The 21749-nt window shown below is 36.9% G+C and overlaps 1 protein-coding gene across 3 annotated transcripts in view; it reads right to left on the bottom strand.

The window, feature by feature from the left end:
• The window catches only part of Nrx-1 (neurexin 1), a 674791-nt gene that overhangs the window by 349734 nt on the left and 303308 nt on the right, over positions 1 to 21749 (bottom strand). For all 3 annotated transcript variants that reach the window (XM_076310652.1, XM_076310653.1, XM_076310654.1), the window contains exon 5: positions 7710 to 7870. In XM_076310652.1, coding sequence (XP_076166767.1) covers positions 7710 to 7870 — 161 coding nt within the window. The remainder of the gene's footprint in view (positions 1 to 7709; positions 7871 to 21749) is intronic.

Below are 21749 nucleotides of genomic sequence, written 5' to 3'. Positions count from 1 at the left end.
TGTAATTGCTATGGTAATCATAATTGTAGCCACTGCTGGGACTCGTAACCTACTATTGTAACGAGTACCAGGTTGTTCGATAAGTTTCGTCGTATTTTCCATCGTAAAGAGATACTATGGTACTTCAACTTTGAACAACTTTAGTATACACGAACGAGTCGACGGATCTACAGGAAATAGTAGTTTCGTCAGTAGTACCATATTTAGAAAAATAAAACAACGAACCTAATAGCTTCATGTATCTTCCATTGTAAAGAAATACTACGACACTTGAACTTTGAACAAAAGCTGAAAATAAACGTACGAGGCGTAAATATACGAACGAGTCGACAGATCTGCATGAAACTTCACATATGTTCATCGAACAGTAGTACCATCTTTAGAACAATAAAACGATGTACCTAGTAGCTACATTTCTTATTGACAGACAAAATTTATTGAGCAATCTATTATATAGAGAAGACAAATAAAAATAATATTTCTTGTTAAAATTGTTTTACTTATATGTAATTGCTATGGTAATCATAATTGTAGCCACTGCTAGAACTCTCAACCGTTGTATAGTGTAACGAGTATATAAAGAAGATGAATAGAAATTGAATTTTTTGTTAAAATAGTTTTAAGGTATATATATATGGTAATGCGTGAGAATGAAAGAGATTGCGTGTGGTCTGGAGAGAATCTGAAGTGTTTGGAATAGACGAGCGAGTGAAGTGTAAAAGAAGAACGATTGAGATAGCGCCAGAATAGGAAATTTTTGGCGCACGTGACCAAATGTATGGATTGAGAGAGATTAGGGATTAAAATGAAAGGCAATGAATGCGTGTGAGAATATAAGGTGCGAGAGGAGAATATTTAGGGGAGCAGTCATTGTTGGAAAATTGTCGAAGCGTGTCGTGTAAAATAAGAATAGCGTAGTCAGCGTAGTTATTAATTGTGTGCTGTGTTAATGTTTCGTTCCTACTACTACCTCATTCAGTACACGTATATCGTGAAACTTTATTCACCCTTATTTTGTAAACACCGACACTAGATAATTCCTACATATATATATTATTGTACACGTTAATGATTTATTATGATTTACCAGTGACCAACTGAGTATGTTAATTAATGGAGTTGTTTTCGAGATGTTAAAGAGATATGATATTTTATTCCTGGTTCGTTAATTTATATATCCGATAATGTCGCGCCGCGGCCGAAGTAACACGTGTTGTGCGGTTACTATATCTACCTATATGATATTATACACACGTACCATCTTCACTGTGCTTCTGCACAACGTGTACACGTAACAGGGTTCTTCGTTGTACAAGTTCTTTTCTTTACTGTGACATTCTTCGCATCTCGTTTGCGTCGACTCGACATTGTTTATATTATAGCGATAAGACATTTCGAACGATTCAAAGTTACCCGACGTTCAATTTCCGAGGGTGTTAATCGCTTTAAGTGAGTTGTGACCTTGTACAAATGATTCTGCAAATGAATACTCGATTCCAAGGACTACCTAAAATAGAAATAACTTCTCGATTTGAATAATATTCGAAAGTCGAATTCATTTATTTGTCTAAGTCTTTATTTTCGAAAGTGAGTTTCCAATTTTAAATTTTAAAAAAACTTTTCGATAAATATGAGTAATGAAGATTCTCTTTAAAATGCAGAAGAATTACCATTAAAAAACAATTAGAGATAGCAATTCAGTGGAAAGAGGAAACCCAATTTTCAGAAACTGCTCAATATTCTACGTACGTTCGAGCCAACATTTACGCAAAGTGAAAGAAATTTTTCTGTAGCTACAAATTTCATTACAAAAGAAAGAAGTAGATCGACAGACTTTAGATCGAATAGATTGTATTTTGTAAAAATCTACTTCAAAACTGAAAAATGATACTTTATTTAGGTAAAGTTTTTCATTGAATAAATAAATTTATAAATTATTTTCAACGTTTTCTTTCCATTTAATATCTCTTCCAATTTTGACAAGTTTTTACTAATAATTAGACAGAAATAAACATGTACGTTTTGAATAAATATTATCAATATTACTCCAAAAATGAAAACTAAATGTCCGCTAACGTCAATAATATATTGTTTCGTATTAATTTCTATTTATTGTATCACTCTCGTGATTTCTCTCGTAACTTATTCCAAAAACAGAAATGTTACAATATTTGTTCAATTTAAAGAAATATCGAAATTGTAATCCAATTTCTCATTTCGCAACAGATGTACATCCAAAGATTCAAAATTACCACGTATATACTTCCAAAAGAATTGCTCCTCCTCGAAATTAATATACAATCTGGGAAGAAAAATATTCCCCTTTATGAATTCGTATTCCGCGTACAATCGAACAGATAGCTATCCCCACGTGATCGATAGCCACGTTAGCCACGTGTCCCGATAAGTTCCAAATGGTCCCACACCTCGGAATCGTTTCGTAGCGGTAGTATCGATTTCAAACGCGAACGCGTCGATGGTAACGCGACCCAGTCCCGTCACCTACAGCAACGCATCGAGAATGAGGACCACGAACGCCCCGAGATACGTCTCCTCGGTTCACGTTCGTGCCAACGAATTTATCCTGGCGGCTAATTTTTGCTTTTAATTCCAGCGGGCTCCGGACCGATTGAAATTCTTAACGCGCGCGCTGGGCAACACGCGCGAAAGGGACTCAATCGGAATTTAAACAGCAGAAATTACGAGTTCGCCGCGGGAATGAAAACGAAAACGTGGATCGCGAACGCGCGCTGACGATAAATCGATGAACTGTATATGGCAGTTGCGCCTGCTCCCTCTCTCTCTCTGACCTCACTTCTGCAACAGTAACGTGTAAATAATTGCATTACCTATCCTACGGCGCGTAATACGCGATGAATGCCGGGTGTATACCCAGGACACACTAACGATATTGTCCTCACGTCCGTTCGCCGATCTATTTGCTTCGGGACACCGGCGTTGGACAACGGAGCCCCTCCCTTCCAAATGTCTGCTTTCCGTGTGTTTCCAAATTTAACAAGGTTAATACGGAACAAGCCGAGCTATTTTCAGCGTCGACTATCGGCTCGGGAAAAATTCGAACCGACTCCGCGTGGCCACACGGCACGTGGACTTGAAAATATCGTGCGCAGCGCGAGGAACGCGCGATAACCGCGGTCGGATTTTAGTCCCCGAATTGCTGATTGGGAGGAGTGGGGGAAGGTGGTACGGTGAGGACCGGCCCCCACTCCTTCGCGCATCGTGCGTTGAAGGCATTGGAGTGGGGGAAGGTCGCGAATCGCATAGCCATTCTATTGCCTTCAACGCACGATACGCGAAGGAGGGGGACGGTCCCCATCGTACTACCTTCTCCCACTCCGTTCAGTGACTGATTTGGGGAATAAAGTCTGGCCCCGTGACTATAGTTCGTGCAACGAAACGAGACACCGTCTACGACTACTGCACGTGATGAGTGATCAGATCACGGTCGACTTGACGATACTCGGACTCAATGTTTACGTAGAATATATTTTTTCTAAATTTCATATTCATTTTTTGTTTTGTATTTTACATTATTGGACTTACAATTAAACGGCTTGAGTCGAATACGAGTTCTTTTCTCGGGCTTGCTTTTTCTATTCTACGTCGACTCGATCACGTTTTGTAGTCAAGGCCTGAGATTCTAATGAAATTGAGATATATTGTAATCTACGTAAAATGATAATTATGAAATGTCAAGCAATCCATTGCTTAAACGATCTGAAATTTGGCAAATAAGATTTTCTTTATACTTTTCATGTTGCGAAAACGATTATTTCATTTAACAGAAAATTTATTCTGAAAGATCGATTCTTCTCGAATGAAATGGAAAAATGTAACGCGATGCAGTTAGATTATTTCGAAGGTAAGAATCGAAAACTTTGATGTCCTGTATTTTTTTAACAAATTCGTAACCAACAAACAGATGACTTACATCCCTCCTGATTTTACTACATATATTCCAATTTTGACACATGTACGCTTTTAGAAACACTTTCGAAGAACATGTGTTTCTACGATAAAACAATTATCGCGTCAAATTTTTAAAGAAATATTCCAATACGATGTGAAACTATAATCACAGTGAGGAACAAATATTAAGATGTTATTAGATATACGAATAGTATTTGAGATATATAATATAATATAACGTGTTATGGAATATCTTCTTATAAATAATACGTAATTATAGAGTACATCTATAGAGTGATCCTACTACAAATCTACCAAAAAAGTTGCTATTGCTTCCTTCTGTACGGACTTTGCATTTCAACTATTGCTTTCGGAATAATAAATTCCAAGTATACAAAATTTTCCGTTGAAATGATTTTTCACAATTGGCATATAAATATGTGAAAGAAAATACGCTTAAATCGCTCAAAGAAGCGAAGCGGTACAATGCATACATACTGACACGATTAGTGATAGTGGTTGGTACACAATCAAATCATGTTGTAGTAAATACAACTGAAGTAGTTGAATTGGTTAGAAACAGACAGCGTGGGTGGTATTGGATAGTCTGTGTAAGTGATATATCGACGTTTAGCTGGTATGCTTAGTCAGACACATTTTGCATCCAATATAACTGATGTAGTCTAGCTAACAGATACAGACGGTATTAGTGGCAGTGTGCATTCCGTTCGCGGACATATTTTGTATCCAATACGACCGAAATAGTCTACAGGATAGACGCAAATACTAGTAGTAGGTGGTCTATAGTCAGAGGTATTCTCATCCAACACGACTGAGGCGATACAGGCAATAGTTACGTGTAGAATCAGTGGTAGTGGATAGTCTGTTATCAGACATATGTTATATACAATATAACTCTCTCCGTATCTCTCTGTAACTCCTACCTTAATACATTGTATCTTGTTTTCAGAAGAGATTGTACAAGTTGGTAGAATCGTTAATTATACACAATGTCTTCCCAAATAAATTTTATACGAGTAGAACCAAACGAGATACACGTCACCTGCCTATTATTTATGGAATATTCAATCTCGAAATCTCTGGAAACAGCTATACCGAACGAGAACGACAATTCGAGTTTTATCCCACTCGTCTGTAAACAAACCAAAATTACACTATTAATCATCGTTCAAAGGAAAATTCGCGCACGAAACTTTGTTATTACATCGACACGTGAAATCATATCGTGTAAAACGTTCCGATTTCTCATCGTTTTAATCAATCCCACTTTATCGGGGAATAATTACTTTATTACACTTTTCCTCCGTGTTGAAATATTTCAGATATAAAAATATTACGTAACATTGAACGCGATCGGGTAACGTTTAATTAATTGACTTTGATTAATATTGTTCCCCTTTCATCAGGGAGATATTAATATCTGGTTTTCGAATAACGTAACGCTCCTAGTATTTTCTTTTGTACTTAACGTTGAACGTGAAAAAGGACGAGCGAATCTAGGATATACGTATAACTAACCGTTGATACGGTTACATTCGATAAAAGTGTTACGTCGTTGGAATCGATAAAGTCTTCAACGGGATGCAACGGGTATTTACAATAAAATTTAACGAGCGCCATTGTCGGCTGTAAGTATTGGCGTATTTTCAATTACCAGTGGAAACGAAACTGCACGTAAGAAACGTGACGGCTATTGGCAAATATTTCGATTCGGCCAAGACTGAAACTAGCATCGCGAGCTGTTGACATTGTTCCCTCTCCGTGCACGAACGAGAAACAAGTCTCGCGTGGTCCCTGACGTCCTAAAGGAAGATCAAAGAGGTATGTCCGACTTACGACATCGATGCCGCGCCATTAATGTTTCATGAACCGTCCATTAATATTTTATGAGGGTCGCTTCGAGTATTTATTACGAGAGATTAAAATTTGACGCATCCGGATCGAACAAATTGCAAAAAACCATACGGCAGTGTTACCAATACTTAACAATTAATAATAAATCGAGCACGTCCAGTGTTCGTGATTATTAAAATGGCGCGTGTTTTTAAATCGAATTCATTTTCTTCCTTTTATTACGAATTTTATTCGATTTTGAATACAGGGGGGGTGGAGATTTCTGTTGAGCGAATTTACCTATTAATAATATATTATGCAACACTTGCAAATATAACCTATGACCAAAATTATCCGAATATCGGAGTTAAACGCGTGTTACAGGTATATTAATTTTGAAAAGATATTTATGCGCTATAAATGCGAAATGTATATTAATCGAATCGAGCGATTTTCGGTCGGTAGGTGAACTATATTAGGTAGTAGAAATTATGTAGAACGAGTGAAAGATATACAATTATCAAGAGAATGATGAAAGTGGTTTGTTCGTATGAAATTTGTTTTTCGAGAAGTGGAATTGTAAAGTCAGTGGAGAATGTTTAAATTTGAATTAGTCGCGGTAAGAAATCAAAAATTTTTTTGCTGTAGTAGAAGGTTTTGCATCTTCGATTCTACAGTTTCTGCTCTACATCGAGGGGAGTGAATTAATGTAACGCATTAAGCATCGTATTTCATTTACTACGACTGCAGCAATTTTTTAAAACGTTTCATTTAAATCTATCCTTAATGAAACATCCATGATTCATTTTTAAAGTCTCTTTCCTCAACAAAATTAAATATGGATTTTACAATTTTAATTAATTACTTTCAGACAAATCGCCTTGTTTCTGATGAGTTGGTGCATAAATTTTCACGAAGACCTACACGAAGAATGGAAGCGTTAATTGAATAAATTACGTATTAAATTTTTCCCTCAAACATATATTCTCTTAATGCTTTTATTAATAAAGTAGAAATATCCATATTTCTACGTTATTAAACATTTACTCAGATTTATTCCAGAAATTAATAATCGTGCGTACAGTTGCCAGTCGAAAATGTAGTTTCCGAATAAAAATTCCAAGATACAATACGTAATACAAATAGTCTGCCCAAGCATACTACATTCGTGTTATAACAATACCGTATACTTAATTCGTCACATTTAATTTTGACAAGTGCACATTTTAAATTTGATAAGTTAAAATATTTTCAAATATATATATAATAATTATTATACGAATATAGTTACAAATATAATTTACGTTCGATTAATATATATATATATATATATATATTTAAAAATTTACGTTATTACTATTGTACGAATATAATTTAACAAACATACTCGCGCATATATTTTAAATTGCACAAATTAAAGGTATGCAAAGTATCACAGACGCGTAAAATACATTCACACCCTTTGTTCCGTCGATATTATACGAATACAGTATGCTGGTATCGACTATCCGTAATATCAGAGTACTTACGAGCCCGAAATAGAGTCACACTTTGAACATCTCCTCAAACACATTAAACTGCCTTCTCACTCCCGAATTTATTATTAAAAAATGTCGATCGATGAACGACCAGCGAGAGGAAGCTATTACTCGCTCCACTCCTGAATAAAACAAGCAAACGTGGACGCGTACGTTGACCGATTCAAAATATTCATCCACATCCTCTGGCTCTCAGTGCGAGGGCAAATGTGAAAGAGAACGGGACCGCTCTTTGACCGTATCCAATTCGAATGTATAAAATTACACGAGAGGGGGCTAGGCGTTGTGCTTATTCGAAACCATTGAAAACAATCGATCCGGTCGCCCCGGTTATTTTACTCTAATTATTCCGTCGTTACGCGAAATGAAACGTATCAGATACGTTACCTCTTGAACCTTCCTGTGCACCATGATCATGTGCCACTGGTTATCATCGAACCGGACTCTGGCTGGCTTTATATGGAGATCTAATCTTCCTTTGGCCAGCGTCATCCCCACAGCTACTCCACCGTCTCTCAGAGACACAGTTAGATAATCATCCCCGTCTCCTGAAATGACACGAAGAGGAAAAAAACCTATTACTTTCGTGTAAATTAAGCCACAAGTTTCAAATTACATCCCTCGCGTTCGCGCTTGTTTTACGACACTCGTAGAACTGATTCGAGGAAATTATTCATTCCGAGATGAAAGGGTTCGAGCTTCTTCATCTTTCTCCACTGGAGGTGTGTCATTAAATATGAAAAATACATCGTACACTCGGTCGTTACTCGATACGTGTACTACACGTATGTGGAGAGAAGGTGAAAACCACTCGTTGACATTTTAGAGCAACAAGAATTGAAAACAATATGGAAGATTTATTTATTGATCTTGGAACAGTTCGATGAGATTTGTGAGATGTGTTTGGTGTAAATTATTGAATACTATAGATATTCATGTATTTGATCATGATTCGTTTGCACACTGTCGGTCCCAAAATTTGGGACCACCGTGTAAGGAGAATGTTATGCATAATTATGTGTTTTCTCGCCGATAGAAAATAATTTTGTATATTATTTAAAGCATCTTACTTTCTTTTTTTAAATTATTATAGAAGAATATTGTTAGAATGATTTATTGTTATATTAATTTAATATTCTAGAATTTTGATGTTGTAAAATAATTTTTCACGTATCTTTCCTTAAACAGCCTTTTCATCGAAATATCCTTTTCTGAACTTTTTTACCGCTTGAACGATTCTAATCATCCTTTGAGTTAATTTTTCGATCGTATCTCCAGTAATGTTCTTCCAATGTTCGTTTAACAGCTTTCACGAGTATTCTTTTGACGTTGGTATTTTCCGATCGTTGAATATACGCTTTGAGAGGATCAACCGCTTACAATGACATTTATAAACAAAACAAAGCGTGCACGGAAAAAGAACGGTAATAAAGTTATTCGTACTCAATATTTCTAGACGCAAATTAAGATAATAAAACTTAGTTAGAATCACTTTTCTGTAATTATGCAATCAAATATAATAAAGAGATAAAATTGCCCCAAATTTTTTACTGGCTATATACACTCCATTTGTTGATGTTTTAGAGTAACATGAATTAGAGACAACGTGGCAAATTTATTTATTTATTAACGCTAGAATGATTTGGTAGGAATTGACAGTCTCCAGTTGACAAACATCGGTCTATAATAAATAACAATAAAGCGTCCAATATACTACCTTTTGTCTGTATTCAAATTGATTCATTGTGCAAATGTTAACCCATTGTTAGTGTCCCACAAGCCGGTATTATCATTAGTATCGAAAAGCAAAGAAACAGTAGAATCGTCTTAGATTTTTTATACTATTCTTTGTACAATATTTTCCTGATATTTGTAAACATTTTACAAAATAGTATTATATATTCTCTAGACACATGTGTTCTATAAGAAACCTCTAGAAACAGACTATGACAATGTACAAAATACATATACTGTCAAATAAATAAATACATACATACATATCACTCTTGTTAAATCACCCCTTACCCCTTTGTACAATTCAACCCCATCACCCGCAAAATTCCGCATCTTTTCCTTTAATTATTCACAATCCTTCGTATCAACTCGAAAGCTATAACACATCGATCGAAAGTTCGTTTCATTCACTTTATCGCGACACGACCACGATTTCGTGACAAGAAAAATAATTGTACACGGACGCTGTCGTAAAATAACGTGTGATAAAAAAAGAATAAACACGCTAATGAACATTTTACCCAAAGAAAAGTACGCGCGTCGTTTGTATTTATAAAAATACACTTTGGAGAATCGGGCAGACACCACCACCGGACCAAGTTCCAATTTTCGAGTCGGACCGTTCTCGAGTTAATGCACCCTCGTCCGAAGAACGAAAGGAAATGGGGAAATTTCCACGTTAAATGATCATTCGGTCTAATCTCGTAGCGTTGTAAGGTACACGCACCGGGCGCGAATTTAATCCTTGCATAACTCGGGTATAATTAGACGAAACACAGGCGGGACGGTCAGCTTCGTTTAAAAACAATAAAAATAAAGTGTCGTTTGCCGCGTCTTAATCCCACGGCTCGTTTCGAGCTTGCCGATATACCGACATAATCCGCGGGGCTTTTCGGTTCGGTCGGCAGGCGATAATTATTAACGACGAGCTCAGTCGTTTTAGCGGGTTCACGAACCACACCGGAAACGAAAGGCGCTGAAACTAATGGTAAGCGGATACAAACGATTTATACGCGTCGTTCCAAGACCTAATCCCTTTCACGATTCCCTCCTCCCCGCCGCAATCGAGGAACCCCCGTGATGGAATTTCCCTTTTTTCTATTATTCTTTTATTTTATTTTTTTTTTTCCCGCAATTCTCGATGTCAAAATAAATCTTAACGACGTCGCACCTACCGCGCTGGGTGATATTCACGCGTGTTTGTTGAAACGTGGATATCGTGCGTGTTTATGATCGCGAGAATAAACATTTCAACGTCGCATGAAGCGAGTTCGACTGCACGACTTTAATCACTTCCCTGGGGAGTTTCTCCCAACCGTTCGGTCGGAGAAAAAGAACCGTTTTCTTATTACGTTCGTCAAATATTTAAAGACGGTCGCGAAAATATATTTGAGAAATTCCTGCTTCAAATTTTCCACCAGTAGGATAACACCGAGGGTCTGTATTCATAAACTGGATAAATTTATACGGAGTATTTATTTATTAAAGTTGGTTCGAAGAGAGTTGGTTGAAGATGTGTAACAAAGTGGACCCGTAACGATCATTTTGAAGGGATTGGTAAGGCGAAGATAATTTTCCAAGAACGAACGGAAAAGCGTACTTTCCGTGCGGACGCGAAAAAGGTATTTAATTGTTTTTCTACTTGGTAGCTCAGCGCCCGTTTGAAAGAATTTTATTTATCTTTATTATCGTAAGAATAGGTTTCTCGTTTCTCGAATGAAAATTCTTGTGTGCCGTACGTGCGTTTAGTTTGTTTCGTTTCCATCTTACCGTTTTTGCGCGCGAACCGTAAACGAAACAATAAAAATTCGTGCATTACGCCGCAGCGTTTAAATTTTCCAACGAACGTAATTAACTTTGAACAATAAGGGCCACGTGGACTCATAGCCGCGCGTTGTGTAAAATTATTGCGCGCAGTTCTTTTTTTTTTTTCCTTGGCCCTAAGTTTAATTTCAATTTGCGTTACTTCTGCATTTCGAGCCACGTATGGAATAAGTAGGGCGTTGTTAATCCGCAAGAAAGGTACAGAAAATTTATTGCGTCGTCGAAACTATGAATTGTGAGGGTAACACTGCAAACATTCCGCAAACACATTTACAGAACGTCTGTATTGGATACAGTGTACAATACTTCACACGTTCGAATTTAATTGGACAGACTTGAAAGCGAGATGGATTTCGCCTTTTCTTTTTATCGAAAATAGATAATAGTATTCGATATCGAACCGTGGAAAGGATTAACAGTGACTTATTTACGAGTAACGAGCGAGTTTCCTTTGTATAATAATTTACCGGATCGAAGTACAGAACGTAGTCCTTTTAATAAATTAGTGGCTCTGGCCGTGTTTGATTTTACGATTAACTTCGTGCACGTAACGAACGTGTAACACGCATGGAAGATAGTAGACACAATGAACAAACTTTCGATAGTTTCGTTTGAAAACTGATATAATATAAAACAAGTAGATAATTTCGTACTAAATAGATGGAGGTTAGGGCACACGTGCATGCATAATGAAACCTAAACAACGAGAGGACTGTACAGCGGTATTGAATAAATCGTAATCTGATTACTAATTAACGAATATGAATATACTATATAATCCACTCAACGATGAATAATTACGTTTACTGAGCATCGGTAATTACAATTAACGAATGACAGAGATAATCAAGGCCAATGTAAACATCAGATACGATTAACTCGATTATCTCCTTATTCATTAATCACAGAATGATTAAATTTTATATTATAATCGAACGAATATGTTATTAGTGAAAGAGGTAGAAAAAGCTAGTAGAAGCTCGAATAATAGTTTATAGAACGATCAGAAATTACTGATTTATGGTTACAAATTATATGTGTCGTTTGTGAATATTGTTTAATTACAGTGGTAATCGATCGATTAATGATTATTGTTCTAATAATTGCGTTTATTAATCATTTACTTGAAAGGTTTCCAGCACCGTTTTAAAAAATCATAAGAGTTTACTTATTCGTTATTTCTTTGTACAAACTGACGAAATGTATATAAACGGACGAAATAGTGTATAAACGAAAAAAAAAAACTTTTCATTGAGCAGATAAAGGATTAGACGTTAAAATTTAAGGGACACTATCTTTTTATTTCTACTTAATGTCACATCTTAGGGGAGAAACAACCCTTGAAAGATTGAAAACTGTCGTGCCATAAACGATGACTTCCATAAACTTTAGACATCTTGTGGATGAAGTACATTTTTGGAGAAATACAGATTATAAAGCAAACCAATTATTATTAAGTTCAGAAAGTGGTAATTCCATTAAAGCACCATTTCTACTTGCTTGAAAGTAAGCCTCGTGTCTCTTAAACTTTATTATTTAACAACGTACAGATATGAATTAAAATATTATTGCACACCGTAGAGAATTTAAATTAAAGGTCGAGAATTTTCATTAAAAAATAAGAAGAATTCGTTTGTACTATATTCGTTAGAATATTTATAAAAATGTATTCTGAAGACGCGAACAATGCCTAAGGAATAAAGAGAATTTACATTTTACAATATTGGTATCCAATTCTGTAATTGAATTCCACCATCACATTATAAATGTAAGAAGTTATCAAAATGAACTTTATCATCGAATAACACAATTTGGCTCCGATTCAGAATTTATTAACTTAACTGCAGCGCTGGACTGAATTGAAGTAAGAGGACCATAAATTCTCGGCAGGTTTCAAAGACCGAATTCTGTAAAAGCGGAGAGTTATCGGGAATTTAATCGATAAAGATCGATCGTGATTGCTTCGTAGTGAAAAATTCATTAAAATTCAACCTTTTAATTATTTCTATCGGGAAGAATTTCACAATTTTCCTTTCCCACCTTTCAATTTTCACCGAAGTCTTCCTCTCGGAATAACGTGACGATGTAAAGTGAACAGAATTGAAATTCGAGGGAGATGTAAAGCTCTATCGCGGAACAACGAAAGCTGGCACGTCGACGGGACGATTGGTGGTGCGCTGCCGTTAAAATTCAGCGTTTATTCATTTATGGTAATCCTCGACGCGCATCAAGCGTTCAAATGCAAGGACCAAATAAAATGGGGGAAAAACGTACAAGAACTGCGAAGATACAGCCGTGTGTATCCATGAAGATAAAGGTGCATCTTGGGTGCAACAACCGTTGCAACGCGAATTAAACTCAACGCGTATTTATTCGCGAGAGCCATATATGGTGTTCGACTACGGTATGAAAATACGACAATATGTATTCCGGTTATTGGACATATTTGTAACAGTAGAAACGAAATATGTAAAATGTGTTTCGAATAAATCAATATTGCTTTCTAAGGACTGTGCAAAATTGCGAGACTATATGCACTAGGTAGTGCACTTGTTTCGAGCTTATAGCGAACACTAATTCAGTATTAAAAAATGGAGATCGATGTGACGTTAAACACGAATAAAAAGAAAAAATTGAACAGAAGGAATATTACTGATACTGATAAAAAAATACTGATAAAAATGAGTCCAAGAGAGAGTATCTCCAAATGACTATTAATAACTTTCAAGTTTAAAATTTAATATATGGTATAAATATAGAGTACCGTAAATATTGAACAAATAAAGATACGAACTCTCGGATTTAACGAGTGTTGTATTTGTCATCTGTAAATATTTTACGAAGAGATTTAATTAATTTTGTGAAAATTGATCATAAACGATCCTATTTTACGTAGATATCGAAAATGACCTAAATTAAGAATCGTTCGCTTAAAATCGACTATGCGTGCCTGAATTATATTCGTTAAATTACTACTATATTTATTCAATTATTTATCGTACACCTACATCGTCTAGACTTTGCACTCAAAAAAAATACAATAAAAAAAAAAATCGACTTTCTTTACCCCTTAACCATTTCGTACACGTAATCTTCATACAACGCATCAAACGTTTTCATACCGAATCCTTCATTTATTTCTACATCACCGTACGCTACCAAATATCTATTACCATAATACAAGATACTATCCTCGACATTGCAAAAATTCCCCCTCGATCCTTGTTTACTTAAATACCACATCTACGATACATTTACTTAAAAGAAGAAGCAATTTTGCATGTTTGAAGAATAACAAATTTTTTCATACACATTAACGAAAGATCGTGCACGAGAGGATCTCGTATCTTACCTAAGAGGATCTTAATGGTAACGAGCCTAATAAGACAGAAGGTCAGCCGCCACAATGGCGCGTAGGGTACCCGAGCCAAGGGCAGATTAATATAAAAGATATTAAGCAACGGAATTGGACGATAAGTATCACAGGAGGGGAAGGAAATATCTAGTGCAGCCGCATCGCAGGTGAAGGCAGGGAGAGCGAAGAAGAGGAGGAAAGAGGCTGCAGCACCGTGAACTGGAAACCTATACACGCGTCGAGGCCACGGTCCGCAATGCTGTAACACACAAACACGCACGCACATATACACACACACACACACAAACACAGACAGACACACGCTCTGGACGCTCCACTTTGCCACATTGCATCTCTGCTAGCTTCGCGGTACTGGCCCCTGGTCGCTCATTTGTTCTCCAGATAAGCTATACCTATGGTCACCGCTTAAATTATGCACATTTTTACCCGGTGCACGGGGCCACGCTGTCGGTCCGTGTTCCACGTCGCGAATTTTTGTTCCACCAGATCGCGTAGCACGTGCGAAAGATAACTTCCGGGCCTCGGAGAACACCGAGGTCGATCACTTTATCCGTGTGCATGGCGTTGATTGCGTTTTCTTGGGTCCCCAATTGCGATACCTAAAGGGGGACATCGCCCTTCCCAACGAAAGCAGAGCTATAATTTAAGAATTTTTTCCAACGATACGGTTTAGTGGATACAAATCTTTCGTACATGCATCGAGAGTACGTACTTCGAGCGATGTTTTCAGCAATTTTTGTGGATAGATGTTAATGCACAAGTTACAAGGTTTTTTTTTGAGTTGTTGACTTATTTAGAGACGATAGATTTTCAGGCAAAGATATATATGTTTTTTTTAGAAAAATTGAGTTTTTAGTGGTATTTACCTTGTGTGCAACACTGGAGAATATTAATGCGAATATATAATTGAAATTTGAGGTAAATCGGAGAAAGAAATTCTGAGAAAAGTTAATCACAGGTTTGGGAAAACCTGCTTCGAGGAAAACGCGTTAGAATTTTAAGAACTGGAGCGCATTGGTATCGAGAACCGACTTATTCGTTAATATTTCGAATTTTGCCTTAATAATTTATAATGATGCTCCTATAATACTGTATTTTAGGAAAATAGAAACGAAAAGATCGAAGTTTTCAAATCCGAAAAACAACGTTCCCTGATATGGAGTTCGTTTAGCCTGGAGATACAAAAACTGTACGATGTTCGAGATTTTTATTTTTGGGGGAAACTATTGGAAATGTCAGTTTCAAACATTCCATCTACCTTTACTTATATTTTGCCAAGTTATATGAATGTTTTCAAGAATAGATAACCGATTTTGTTAAAATAATACATCGTTACGTATAACGAGTAACGAAAAACTTAAGGTATACGACACGATATTATTCCTCCTAATTATTCTAAACAAAAAGATCGTATTGCGTATATTTTACATCCCTCGACCAATATAAATAAAAGATTGTGCAAATTGAAAGAAAATCTAGCATCTAAAATAAAGAAAACGATTTGTTTCTTGTCACTTTCATTCAGATATCAGTGTCATCCATACTTCTCTTAAATAGTACATTGTACACATAATGCATTACTTTGCTTACCAATCAATTATATTCGTATTCAAAATATCGACAGTCCAAATTACTTATAAAGTGAAAAAGTTTCTTACTTGAAAAGTAAAATAGTAGAATTTTTATTCGAAAACTAAAAACGTGGAATTCTTACTCCTAAACCTATTTATTTACTTCTCAACGAAAAATTCCACTTTCCTACTCATCAAGTAAGTATTCCACTTTTTCCTTATAAATAAAAATACCATTTTCTAATATTTACTACATTTACTCAATTCTTTTACTTTCATTGAGATTAAACACCTTCTCACCCTATCGAACCAATACATAATGTATTACCATTCCCTCGAACGTTATAATATTCGTATTTAGATCACCAATTCCACGAATGGTAACCACGTCTCGAGAAATCTGCCCTGGTGCTGCTCGATCGTACGTAACGATCGTTCGTTCTGAAAGACGATATCTGCGCAAACAAGCGAAATTAACAAACCGTGCCGGGATGCGACCGGGCAAGCAAGGAATTTCAACGATCCTCCTAGGCAACACCTGCAACCGAGGCGAAAGAACAGCGGAGAAATATAAACGAACCGCTCCATCGGCTCGTATAAATTCTCTGCGTAATGAACAGCACGCTCTTTCCCGGCGCGTACGCGCTCGCCCGAACTTCCACCCGACTTGCCGCCCCCCACACCCACCCCTACACGTTCGTTCCCTCCAACGTCGGCCACCCCCTTTTTTCCCCTGTCCTACTTGCATTTCTCATCCGGCTGTTACGTTTCCGGCAGTTTCGCCAGTTTAAGCTCGTGACCCCGTCGCGGCTACTCCCGCGCATTGTTCCGCGTTCGTTAAATATGCCCGCGTCGAAATTGTTTCGAGCACGAAATTTTTAGGGTTCCCCGTCCCCTATCCCGGTACACCCTCCGTTTCGGGGGAGTCTGTTCGGCAACGAGTCGTTCGAGGAGCACGATTACGTTGGATGTAGCGACCACTGCGACGGAACAGCCACGACGAGAACGAGCCTCTTGGACCGACCAAGGAATTTACCAATTTGTTTTCTCAAGGGGATACTCGTACATTTCTTTTTTTTTTTTCGGTTTCAAAATGGGTAATAATGGGAAATTTCTTTTCGAGGGAGCACGAAGTATTTCAATCGATAGTTTTGTTCGTCTTTTTTAGTTTTCTTTTCTGTCTTGAATTGTAAAATATACTTCTATTTTGAAAAATAGTGACTGTAGAGTATTGAATACTCGTTCCTTCTTTTGGTTGAAAAATGGGTAGTAATAGTAAATTTCTTTTCGAGGGAGCACGAAGTATTACAATCGATAGTTTTGTTCGTTTTTTAGTTTTCTTTCCTGTTTTGAATTGTAAAATATACTTCTATTTTGACAAACAGTGACTGTAGAGTATTGAATACTCGGACCTTTTTTCGGTTGGAAAATAGGTGATAATAGTAAATTTCTTTTCGAGGAAGCACGAAGCGATAGTTCTGTACATTTTTCAGTTTTCTTTCCTGTCTTGAATTGTAAAATATACGTCTATTTTGAAATACTCCGACTGTGGAGTATTGAATACTCGTTCCCTTTTTCAGTTGAAAAATAGGTAATAGTACATTTCTTTTCGAGGGAGCACGAAGCATTTCAATCAATAGTTTTGTTTGTTTTCTTCAGTTTTATTTCCTATCTTGAATTGTAAACTATATTTCTATTTTGAAATACACCGACTGTGGAGTATTGAATACTCGTTCCCTTTTTCAGTTGAAAAATAGGTAATAGTAAATTTCTTTTCGAGGGAGCACGAAGCATTTCAATCAATAGTTTTGTTTGTTTTCTTCAGTTTTATTTCCTGTTTGGAATTGTAAAATGTACTTCTCTTTTGAAATACACCGACTGTGGAGTATTGAATACTCGGCCCTTTTTTCGATTGAAAAATAGGTAATAATAGTAAATTTCTTTTCGAGGCAGCACGAAACATTTTAATCGATAGTTTTGTTCATTTTTCAGCTTTCTTTCCTGTCTTGAATTGTAGAGTATTGAATACTAAAAATTGTACGCCCTATGTTGCAACGATGTTACTGTTCGAAGATGTTACTGATCTCTTATGTGTTATAATTGTATTACTTGCTGCTTGACCAAATTACAATTTCAATTGTTGAAGTTTGTACTTCCAGTTACAGTAAAATGGTGACCATAGAAAAAGTACTCCCGACGAAACTAAATTTCAATTAACAAACCTTTAATATCACGATCCTAATTACCCTCAGGGAACCGTAATCGATAAATTAACAACAGTTACGACTCGATTACACCAACGAAGAAGAAAGTGTAACAAATACGTGAAACACGTTCTAAATACTCTCTTAAAACATCCATTTTCTAACTCAAATTTTCTTATTAAGAAACTAAAGAAATTCGACAAATCCATCTAAGCAAAGTACCTCTCATTCCTATAAATATTCATCAGCATAAACACGTATTACATTATATACATATTTCAAACGAACAAATATACCCGCACGATAAACAAAAATACCTCGAACTTTTTATTCACGCGACACAAATAGAGCCGCTACATTCGTTTCGATCTTGCGCGACTGAAACGAAATTGGTGCACACGTTCGACTCAACGTTTCCCATCCAGGAACCACTCTCAATATCCAAGTTTATCGTCGGTTCGTGTATCCACATTATTTCCAATAATCGTGACCCTTCTGCGACAATAATTCCCGCAAAAGTGTCGGCGCGCGTACATCGTCGATCGCGATCGCAATTACCAACGTCTCGATTTTTGCCCGGTAGCTCGAGACTCGGTTGCCAGATCGCGTTTATTTCCTACCTATTCGTTGCTCGTGCCACAGTAATGAGCACCGAGCGGAGATCACGTGTGAGATATTATATCCGCCGAATCGAATCCGTTCCGTCGAACGAAATCCTCGCGGCAGAGGGGCCGATACGTTATCAGAAGGGAGAATTCCTTTGGGTTCGATGTCAATAAGAAGCCACATACAGCTAGTCCCTCGCGCTAATTATTGGTTTCGAAAGCTGAGTATTAGCTCAACGGGTATACGCGACACTGTTAGAGATCCGGCTGTGGCGCATCATCGACGTTCCACTTTGTGATTAACGTGTTCTCTGTCGTACGGGACAAAAGCGTATCGTTTCTCCGTCGGGGCGCAGGGGAGCTACGAGGACAGCGAACAGCAATTGTTCCATCCTTCGATGGAAAATCGAAATCGTCGATAAATATTTTACTAGCGATATTTTTACGAATATCTGAATTTTTTGGGTTGCAGATATTGTTCTCTGTACGGTGACGTCCACGTTCAGAGAAGCAGAGAGGGGGCTTTTCAAAGGTCTTCGAATTAGGAATGAAACTGTTTTGCTAACGGTATTTTTATCAGTATTAACATTTTTTATATTAAAGAGATTGTTCCGTATATCAATAGGGCGAACATTTACGGTTAGGAAAGTAAAGAGTCTGAATCTATAAACATTTTACCAAAAATGTTTCTAAGAATTTGAAAATTTTTTATACTGCAGGTACTGCTCAATGTGTCAACACGAGGAATATTTTCGGTTATGAAATTACTGTTTCTAGGAAAAAGAGTAAGGACTATTGAATTTTTTTATCGATATCTAAATTTTTTCTATCGATCGACCTTATGTGTTACTAACATAGAAAAAACCATGGTTTAAAGTCTCAGAGTTATCATGTCACACTTGTCCGATTAACTGTCAATCGAATCAACGTTGCAACTAAATACATAGTTATTATTCGAATAAAATTCTGCCCGTCTCCAATTACGATACACTGTATGTAAAAAATTGCCATATTACCAAAAATGTACAGACATGTTTCTATCGATTGGTAGAACACGTACATCAAGATTCATCAATACCAAAAAGCAGTTTGTACTTGAATAAATATAAAATTTTCAAAGTTACCACGTGACAAGACCAATGGTAATAAATGATCGATGATCGGTACAGTTAATCACCAACGCAGTTCCTGTTCGCGTTTCAATATTCCACGAACGTATCCGTAACTTTGTGCGGCAATGAATCAAATAAACATAAGGATGGTATTAACGATTAGCCGTGAGCGCGTACAAGGGAACAAAGGGCATAGTCCTTGAAGGATTTCACTACTCGGGGAGTCTCTCTCCTTCGAGGAGGAGTTAGATTTCACGGAGTAAATCACAAGTTCCTGGCTACCTTTTGAGGGGACACAGGCAGACAATAGTCCTCTCAAACAATACCCCTATATTAAACGGGATTCCTTGCGCAGTTCCAATGATATGACCAATCAGAATGCTCTGGTACGCGGAACAACACTGAACTCTGCTCTGTGTCACGCCTTCTGCCCCCTAACAAATAAATACTGGCTGCGGTATGGCAAATAGCGTGATTAGTTTACCGGTGAACTTTCGCAAAATTTACCAAATTTACGTAGCCTTTTTTCTGGATAAATTGACACGTCGATTAATTTATCAAATATCCACATCTAAGGATGTCCTCGATAATTCCTCGAATTGTAGCAGTTCAATGGTACACGTGTTATTTTGTGGTTTTTCTAATGACAGAACGTTACTCAACGATTTACGATTCATTTGAGAACAAATGCGTTTATTCAGACGGTATGAAATATTTCAAATTGCATGAATTTTATTTACGGAAATGTGAAAACTAGTTTTCGTTCCATACGGTGGATTTATAAAGTAACGAAACTGCTCTTGAATACGGTAATTAAATAGTTTAAATATTGTGTCGAAGTTGAGTTTGACGCAGAGAAGGAAAAACTTTTTTTTACACATTCTTCGAAAGTTTTATCTGATAGAATGTCGTTCGATTAGTGTCGAAATTCGCAAAATTGCAAATTTGGCAACCGAAATGGTCGTGCAGCGACGTGAAAAGTTTCTCTTCGTTTTACAACGATACTTAAAATGCGGAGGTTTTAATCGTCTTGGAAAAAATACAGCATGTCTGTAGCACGTGTAGCTTAGAATTGTACCTTTAAGAAGTTTTTGCAAACTTTACTTTCTGCGAAAGGAATGAAACAGTTCCTTTTTTATCAACGAGAAATAACGCTCCGTTGCTTTATAATCGTTACTTTAATCATTTCTTTTTCCATAGGTTCGGTTCGAAATGATAAGTTTCTAGAGTAATTACCTCCAAGGAAACTCTGATATTATTATTATTAATGTTCAGATTACTCCAAAGTCAACTCCTTGAAGAGGACCATTTAATTAACCCGGTGCAGCGCTCTTTTCAACGCACACATTTACTAGAAATTTCTTAATAAAATTGAACAAATATTTTCTTACTTCTGAGCAATCTAACTGCCCAATTCCCTAAACATCTTCATACATTTTGTGACTCACGTCGCAGTGTATAAAAATTATTCGAAATACGATTGCATTGCACAGGATAAGAATTTCCTACGAACTGCTTCGTGACTCAAACACACACACACACACAAACATACATACACAAAGGGGTCTGTCAACTACAATTCCTGTTTCAGTTTTCGACGAGACGTTACTTGTGCTTTAAAATTACACTTTCCTTCTTGAGGTATGATTCGACGAGTCTCAGAGTAGACGGGCCATCTGCAGTTTTAAAGCAGTTTACGGAATACTGGGGCACGCTCGCGTTTTACCCTGTGTGCCTTCGGTCGCAGAGAAGCCTCAGAGGTTGTAAGAAGCAGCGACTGCAATGCGACCGACGCGAATATGTCGGTAGCCCTATGTATATTTAATTTATACGAAACCCGCAGAAGGTTTCGGCATGCACTGAACAAAATTCATGGATGCAGCGCACGGTGGAAATTTAGACGCCCACATTATAGAACAGGTTTTACTTCGCCCCCTCGAAAAATTTACACGCGAACTCGCACTCGATCGATACCACGCAGTCGACGTTTCGATCGAATTT

The sequence above is a fragment of the Ptiloglossa arizonensis genome, chromosome 4, assembly GCF_051014685.1.
Source record: "Ptiloglossa arizonensis isolate GNS036 chromosome 4, iyPtiAriz1_principal, whole genome shotgun sequence".
NCBI classification, from domain to species: Eukaryota; Metazoa; Arthropoda; class Insecta; order Hymenoptera; family Colletidae; genus Ptiloglossa; species Ptiloglossa arizonensis.
This window is presented reverse-complemented; position numbering and strand designations above follow the sequence as displayed.